This window comes from Aotus nancymaae, unplaced genomic scaffold (genome assembly GCF_030222135.1).
Source record: "Aotus nancymaae isolate 86718 unplaced genomic scaffold, 86718_ANA_hifiasm-v0.15.2.pri h1tg000073l, whole genome shotgun sequence".
NCBI lineage: Eukaryota > Metazoa > Chordata > Mammalia > Primates > Aotidae > Aotus > Aotus nancymaae.
The window spans coordinates 2405048-2414161 of record NW_026988488.1 but is presented as its reverse complement, the minus strand read 5'-3'; the positions used below and the strand labels follow the sequence as shown (position 1 = coordinate 2414161).

The 9114-nt window shown below is 41.5% G+C and overlaps 1 protein-coding gene across 3 annotated transcripts in view; it reads left to right on the top strand.

Moving 5' to 3' along the window:
• Positions 1–595: 595 nt before the first annotated feature.
• MTMR8 (myotubularin related protein 8) overlaps positions 596–9114 on the top strand; it is a 138219-nt gene continuing 129700 nt past the window's right edge. For all 3 annotated transcript variants that reach the window (XM_012460871.2, XM_012460870.2, XM_064367725.1), the window contains exon 1: positions 596–723. In XM_012460871.2, coding sequence (XP_012316294.1) covers positions 700–723 — 24 coding nt within the window. In that variant the 5' untranslated portion in view covers positions 596–699. The remainder of the gene's footprint in view (positions 724–9114) is intronic.

Genomic DNA, 9114 nt, shown 5'->3' with positions numbered 1-9114 from the left:
AGATTTTCCAACTCTCAGATTGTTCCTTTTTCCATCACAAATCTGACTTGGAGCACACCACTGAGGGTGTGCACCCATCTACCCCTCGTCTGAGAGTTGGTCTAGTGGGCCCTTCCTTGGTCCTCTTCCCATTTCTATGATGGCAAAGTTATGAGGGTACTGTAGTATTCTAGATTTTAGCTAGGTTGATGGCAGCAGACACATAAAGAAGGGATAGAGAGGAGGTTATACCTTTCCATATTTCGAAAAATATTCTATAATGACTTGCCTAAGGTCTCACAGCTAGGAAGTTCTTCAGAAACTCAATTGCCAGCATAATGGCAGCCTGTGTTACCGCTGCAGGATGCTATCACTGTAATATTAAAGGAATAACATCTGTGTAGAGCCCTTATAGCATCAAGGAGTGTGAGAAGGGTGGCAGTACTAGAATCTGGAACTTAAAGACTAGGCCAAACGTTGAACCTGAACCAGGATAATCAATTCCCGGAAGAAAAGGGCATTTGCCAGGAAGCAAGATGGCGGGAGTGGCTACGGGCGAAGCGTCGCGATAGGAGCTTCCGCCGAGGATCAGGTGACGAGAGTTTGATCCAGGACCAGGAGGGCGGGGGTAGAAACCCGGGTTGGGGCCGAAGGCGGTTAGAGCGGTGGCGGCGGCATCCGGAGTAGCACTGAGATCTTCTGGCGGCGGGAACTGGGGTCATGGATCACATCACGGTACCCAAGGTAAGAAGAGTTAAGCGAGGATGACAGCCGCGAGCTTCTTCTTGGTGCTCACCTGGGAGGCCAGACACGCCTCCTCAGTCTTCTGAGGGTACTCTTTGATACGCGTCTTTCCTGTGTGGGGACCCTGGTTCTCTTTCTGGGTCCACACCCCCTTTCAACCAAACACCTCTTCTCGGGATCCGCTTGCGGGCGGCGGCGGCGGCCGGGAAAGAGGCGTTCTGAGCCACCGTCCTCTTACGCGACACTGCCCCCGCGCCCGGTGCGCCCCTGTTCTGGCCCTCGGACTCCACCTCCTCTCTAGCCTTGACTTTTCACCCACCCTTATCTCAGCTTTTTATGCTAGCGGGACTTGTAACCGCCATTCGCGAATACCCCACATGGTACTGCCTCCTGCGGAGTTACTTCCTTTATCCAGCGTTTCTTCACAATCCTCTTGGCTCCTCCAGCCCCTAATATTCCCCAAAGGCTGCACAGACCCCCACTCTCGTCCCAGCTCCACGACATGCCTGTGAGGGTTTGTGGGGCGACAGCATCTCTTCAGCCAAAGCTGGACAATGGGAAAGGAAGGGGAGTGGGGCAGATTGGATCTGGCCCTGCTCAGCCCGGAGGAGAAACTCAAGAGGTTTATCCAGCCATTTGTCGTCTCTTTTTTGCCAGCCCTGAGTTAGAGCTGCCACTGTGCTTTTTCCTCTCATCTCTCCAGATTCTACTCCCTCCCTTCCCAATGCCAGCCCCTTTCTGTTTCAAATGCACTTCTCTCCTTTCTCCTCTCTCGGGCTTGGGAAAAGTGAAAAGTTCACAACTAATCTGTGGTTATTTTTTCCTGTTGATCATAACACACGTGGCTCAGGATAATTGAAGTCCAGATAAAAAATCTAGCGTGTTTTTAATGGAAAGAGCATGGATTTTGATGTCCGAAGACTTGAATTAAAATGCTGCCCACTGCACCCTCACCAACTACTAGCTAATGATTTTGGGCAAATTATTTAACCTCTCTGAGCCTTAGCTTTTCTCACCTACTGATAGGGTTTTTCTCTGGGTCCCCATCCAAATCTCATCTTGTAGCTTCCATAATTCCCAGATGTTGTGGGAGGGACCCTGTGGGAGACAGTTGAATCATGGGGGCGGGTCTTTCCCATGTTATTCTCGTGATAGTGAATGAGATCTGATAGTTTTAAAAACGGGAGTTTCTCTGCACAAGCTCTCTCTTTGCTTGCTGCCATCCACGTAAGATGTGACTTGCTCCTCCTTTCCTTCTACCATTATCGTGAGGCCTCCCCACCCATGTGGAGCTGTTAAGTCCAATAAACCTCTTTCTTTGGTAAATTGCGCAGTCTCAGGTATGTCCTTATCAGCAGCGTGAAAACGGACTAGGACACCTACCAAATGAGGATAATGAAATTTGCCCTGCTCACTTCACAAGGTGGTTGTGGGATTAAATAAAAGGATGTGTGTGAAAGAATTTTTGTAACTAGTAACGTTTTGCCCACTTGTTAGCATAAGACCATGATGCTTCCTGATGGGCAAAGCACAAACTCCAGCCTTCAAACCTCTTTTTCTGACTCCCTCCTCTTCAGGGCCCTTCTCTGTGGAGGAGAACCACATCCCCTATAACAGCCAGCCTTGCCTTCTTCTGTGTCCCTTTGTTTCCAGAGCATGTCATCTGTACCAGGTCCTCTGACATGGTATAAGAAAGTGGTACCATTAAAGGAAAGGAACTTCTGTTTTCCAGACTCCCTCTTCTGCCAGCCTACCTAAGCTTGGGCCATGTTACTTGTCTAGTTCAAAATCAGCTCACCTGCATGCTCTTTTTTTTTTCTCTTTTGACCTGGGGAAGATGGGGAGGCAGAACTGCCCTTGTCCTTAAGTGTTAAAATATTAAAATGCCCCTGTTAGGGACTGAAGCTATAAACTGGGCTGGCTGTATAGAAATTGTAAGGGAGACGAAACCATTAACTGGCCCATATTAAAATTATAATAGCAGCTAACACATATTGAATATTTAACCATGTGGCACACAGTGTGTTAGATATTTTACATGAAATAGGTCTTCAATCCTTACAATAACCTATTAGGAAATAGTATTATTATTCCCATATTACAAATGAGGAAACTGAGATCCATAGATGTGGAATGCTTGCCTAATAAATAAAGATGGGAGTGCTCAGACTGGTGCTGGGATAGGATTCGTGCCCAAGAAAACTTAAACTTGCATGATGGTCAGACTCCATTTGTACTACGTGGATAGTGTCATTAGTCTTGAAATATAAATAGAAACTCCAAATGAAGACTTGATTCTTTAAACAGAATTAGTATTTGTTTTGGTGCCTGGCAGGGCTGTGAGTGCCCACAGGAGGTATGCTCCATGTGTCTTTTTTTTTTTTTTTTGCAGTTTCTAGAAAGGATTAGGGTTGCATTAATGGCTAGGGATTAAAATGGTCTCCCTTTTGTTAACTCACTGTTTCCACAAAAGAAAGAGATATCTGCCTTGTCCATCCTAGGACAAAAGGATAACTATGAGTTTGTCAGTCATTAGTTATGCATGTTAGGTACCAAAGTGAGTTTTATTTTTGGCTCTTGCTTGAGTGTTTTTCGTTACTCAGGAAGCCTTTAAAAAAGTATTGAAGTACAATACACGTATAAAAAGTATGTAGATTGGAAGTATTCATTGCACTATAAACTTATAAACTGGGCACACCTGTGCAACCACTACTGCGCTAAAAACAGAACAACAACAAAAAACCCCAAAAAGCCAGAACATTACCAGGAGCCTGCTTCATGCCCACTTCCAGTCAGTACCCCTCCCAAGGGTAAACCACTATTCTGACCTCTCACAGGAGAGGTTCGTTTTACCCTTTTGTTGTACTTAATATAAATGGATTAATACATTCTATCTTGTGTTTGACTTCTTTTGCTCAACATAGTTTGAAAGATTTATCCATTTTATTTCTTGAACTTATAGATCATTCTCATTGGTATATTCTGTTTTGTTAACGTGCCACATGTGATTTATCCATTCTTCTGTTGATGGGGAATTTCTAGTTCTACCTTTTACCAATAGCACATTCTTTTGACAGATTTAAATATACATTTTTGTTGGTATATGCCATAGGAGTGGAATTTCTCGGTCATAGAATATGCATATGTTCACCTAGACACTACCAATTTTACATTCCCAAATGGATCTTTCTAAGATAAATTTAGGGTTCAGCAATCATTTTTGGAGCATCTCAGGCCTACCCTAAAGTTTGGTGACTCTCCTGTCTGAATCAGAATTTGTTCTATGTACTTTTCCCTACCCTCATTACATTTGTGTAAGTTGGCACCCAGAATTTAATTACTTTTCTTTCCTGGAATGGAACCTTAATAGTAAGGCTTTATGCAATTAACATTTATTGAGCTTTAACTGGTTGGACAATTTGCTGTGGTTTAAGAGTGCACACTCTGGAGCCAGACTGTCTGAAATCAAATCTCAACTCTGCTATTTAACTAGCTTTGTGATTTTGGCAAATATGTAATCTCTCTGTGCCTCAGTTTCTTCATCTATAAGATGATGGTGACAATAATACCTATCTCATAGGGTTATTATAAGAATTAAATAAATTAGTGTCTATAAAGTGCTTAGAACAGTGCCTGGCACATGGTAGATGTTTAATTCAGCTACCAGTTACTATCATCATTATTGATTATTATATACAGAATCCCACATTGGGAGTTAAAGATACATAACTGGATATAGATATAGCAACTGCCCTTTGGGATTTCTTAATCAAGTCAGGTGATGAGATGCTAAGTATAAAGTCCAAAAATGAAAGAGACTGAAAAATATGTTCATTCTGTCTTGTAATCTGATGGGAAGCCTGACAGGCAGGGAGGAGCTCTTCCAAGTTTACAGCCTCTTAGACCTCAATTACTACTCTAGAGAATAGTGTTATGTGTTTAATTCATGAATCTCTTTAATCAAGAACAAGGATAATTTAGTCAAAAATCTGTTTTCCGGACTCTTCTTCACATAAACAACTGCTAGCTCATTAAGGAATGTTTTAACACAAAAAAGTAATTTCTACATTTGTATGGGTAAATAAAAAAGAGTGATAGCTTTTGTAGATTGTAAAAGACCTTGAATGTTACACTGAGGAATTTGAACTTGCAAATTGACAAGGAGCTACTAAAGCTTTATAAGTCTAGAAATTGAAAAGTTAGGACCTTTTAAAAGATTATCTAAATGAGGAATGGGGATGAGGTTTCTTTTTGGAATGATGAAAATGTTCTAAAATTACATTGTGATGAGGTTGTACAACTCCAAATTTACTAAAACTCATTGAATTGTATACTTAAAAGAGTGAATATGGCTGGGCCCCGTTGGCTCAAGCCTGTAATACCAACACTTTGGGAGCCTCAGGCGGGAAGATCACTTGAGCTCAGGAGTTTGAGACCAGCCTGGGGGACATAGTGAAACGTCATCTGTACAAAAAATTAGAAAAAAAAAATAGCTGGGTGTGGTAGCATACACCTGTGGTCTCAGCTACTCAAGAGGCTGAAGTGGGGGATGACTTGAGTCTGGGAGGTTGAGGCTGCAGTGAGCTCTGATAGTGCCACTACACTCCAGCCTGGGCAACAGAGCGACACCCTGTCTCAAAAAAAGGGTGAATTTTATGGTATGTAAATTATAGTTCAATAAAACTGCTAATAAATAAGGTAATTAATAGATGAAGATCATCTTGTGATGGTCCAAGCCTCTCATTTCACAGATTTGAAAACTGAGTCTCAGAGAGCTGGAGTTTTTTATCCATGGTCAAACATCTACCAAGTAGAAGAGCTAGCATTGTCTTGTAGTTGTTTAGTATGCATAGCTTGTTCAGACTAATAAAGTATGGAGTTATCACAGCAACAACAGCCAAAATAATTGGAGTGCCAGATGGGTATAGAATGCTATCCTGGATAGTAATAATAATAGTAATAAATAACACTTTATAGTATGTTAGTAACACTTTGTAGCACTTTGTCATACCACACAGGAAATTACAATTTGTATGAAGCTTTCTTAAAAGCAGATAATTTTTACCTTTACTTCCAGGAAACTAAGGTCAAATGTTCAGATATGTTATCTACATTAGCCCTTGTACTTAGCATAATTGCTTCCTCCTCCTCTTCATGGCTTTGGTTTTCTATTCTAATAACCTAATTGTAGATCTGTCTTTTATTATAAACAACCTCAGATTCATTTAGGCAAGAGGCAGGGTCAAAATAAAGAAAGGTAAAACTGGATAAAGAAGTGTTTTTCATTATGAAGGAAAGGGAGATTTCTAGAGGTGAGAATTGTGCTCCCCTTCCAGTTCCCAAAATTGCACATCCAGTTGGCTTCACTGTGATCCTTCCAGTCTAGGAAATAGTGTGATATGATGGAAAAAGCATGAACAAAGCTGGATTTGAATTCAAGCTGTATTATTTATTAGCTCTGAGTTCTTGGGCAAATCACTTAAATACTCTGAGTCTGTTGGGACTAAGATGAAGATTAAGATAAAATATGATGAGGGCCTGGCATATTATAAGTGCTCTATAACTTTGTGTTTCTTCCTCTTTCCACCAGAGCCAAACAATAGTGGAAGCTTTAGTATACATTAGTCATGGGAGGTCTCAAAGATCGGCCTGTCTCAGGGAGATTTGCCTGAGCATCCTAAAAGGCTCTTGGTACTACATTGCAAGGGAGAGAGGCTACCTAGGAAGCCCTGGTGGCAGTGATCTGGCATTTTGGACACTGTTTTATAGGCATGGGAATAGTTTTCCTCACCAACAAAACCCCCTCCTTCGACCTCACTTTGTTCTTGGGAAATCTCAACTAAGCAGTTACTCCCAGAAACCACTGGGATTTGTTTTAGGGTTGTGTCTTTTTATATATCATTTTGTGGGTTTTGTGGTAAAATACTTAAGTGCTTTAGAGAGATTTTTTGCTAAGTTCTAAAGACATTTTCATCATTTGAGAAACCAATACTAGACAGAGAGTTAGGAGACCTGAATTCTGGCTCCACTTCTGATACTGACATGCTATGTGACCTTAGGCTGCGTTTTTACCTCTCTAGGCATCACTTTCTTCATCAGTAAAATAATATTTAACCTTTATAGAGCAATTGGTATGTGTCAGGTACTATTCTAAGTGCTTTACATAAATATTACGTATTTATATACTCATTTAAGCCTTGCAACAATACTATTATCCTCATTTTAAATATAAAGAAAGCCACAAGGTCAGGAATTCGAGACCAGCCTGACCAACGTGGTGAAACCCCGTCTCTACTCAAAATACAAAAATTAGCTGGGCATGGTGGCATGTGCCTGTAATCTCAGCTCCTCGGGAGGCTGAGGCAGGAGAATTGCTTGAACCCGGGAGTCGGAGGTTGCGGTGAGCTGAGATGGCACCACTGTACTCCAGCCTGGGTGACAGAGTGAGACTCTTTCTCAAAAAAAAAAAAAAAAAAAAATAGAAAGCATCCAGAAAGCTTAATCAACTTGCCCACAGCTGGAAATATGAAGCTAAACAGTCTGTGACCCAAGTTTGTGCTCTTAACCCATGTACTATACTGCTTCAATAAAATGAGCTGAGTGGATATACTAGCATGTCCTAAACTATGTTCCTGATGAACGTTAGTCTCACACAATAATTTGTTTAGAAAAATAAGGATTCTAAGGTAAAATATATTAACACCACAAACACTGCAGAGATTCATAGTGAATATTCACCTATTAAAGGCTCTGAGAAGCCCTGAAATAAACCTGCTTATGTTTGTTTCACCCAGTGTTCCCCTACACTGACCACAGAACTGTGTGTGTGTATGTAGATACATGCCTGTTAACATCCTGTGGAACTACGATTCATAGAATATGCCTTAAGAAATGCTGGTATCAATCTGGAAGGTTCATTCTAACTCTTGAGTGCTTTCAGCATTTAAAAATGATAGATGTGAGGACTGCAAGTTGCAGAGTTCCTTTCCAAGTCTGAAATTTGCTTTAGTTGGAGGGACACAGAGAAGTAGGATGTGGAGAGGCATAAGTTCAAGGCTAGTCTGGATTGCATTTTTAACACTTACTTTTAATTACCTTGTACATCTTGACACAGTATTTTACCATTCCCCTTTCTTCCTCCTGTCACATATTTTCTGACTTTTTACTTTAAAGAAGAGACCTAAATTAGAGAGGCTTGTCATGAAAGGTTGCCCTTTTTAATATGTACAGGGCACAGCAGTTGTTTTCATGATGAATGTTCTCTGCTGTTGGAGACGATGACACAGGGACAGGACTTGCTTGGGACATGAGTATGACTGTTGAGTATCATTACACTGTTGGTATTTTAGAGCCAGGTATCACTGCTTTTATTTATTTTTGCAGTGCATCCAAGTTATTACCAATAATTGTGGCAAATCAGGATAGTAGATAGATTCAGAGACCTGAAGTACACCTTATTTCCTCTCTTCCTCCCTTCCTAGAAAGGAAATGAAAAAAGCCAAAAACATGGATTATGATTCACAGCTTCTTCAAGAGCAAAGATGTTGTAAATGTGCTCAGAAGTGCAGAAATGACAAAGCAATTGGGTGACCTGCCTGAGAAATAAAATCTGTACTGTGCCTAGTGGTGGTCAGCCCCTTTTCTCCCCTTTTCTTTTTTCATCTATTTCTCTCTCCTCTACTTTCCCCCTCTTTTCTTCTCTCTCCTCCCTCCTGTCCTCTCTCCTCCCTTCCCTTTTACCTTCCCTCTTGCATCCTCTTCTCTCCCCTTCCTTTTTGTCTTTTCCTTCTCTCTACCAAAAATCTCTCTTTTTCTTTCTCTCTTTCTCCCACCCCACACATATTCTCTGAGACCTCAGGTTCTGCCAGGTAAAAGCACTACTGGTAGAGGAATCCTCGTATAACACTGTCAGAAACAGATGGGGCTCTGGTGCCCTTGAGTAGAGAGAGAGGAGGGTCTGAGTAACTGCAAGTCTCCTAGAAGGTCCTTCCTGCCAATAGGCACAGGATTCCTGTCTTGGGGAGACATACTGTATAGGAAGTTCAGCCTGGATATCAACAATTTTCCCCTACCTTAAGTCTTCCTCAAAGACTGTTCTCCAAGTGGCACACAACACTCTTTGTACTTGGATAATGTAGCCTTTTGGTAGGTAGTGCCCTGGGCCTTAGCAGGAATTTCTTCTGAGTGGCCAGTTTTTCTCCTTGTTGAGCATCTTCTACCATTCAGGACTGCACAAGGATCTCTGAGACAGGCAGGAGAAAGCTAAAGATGCTTTTTTTTTTCAATTCCTACTACTCATCCCGTGCTCACTTTTTTCCCTGAAGTGTGACTTTTTTTCTTGAGTGTAAGTGAGCCCCTGTGCAGTTGATACTAATTTCTTTTCTTTTAATC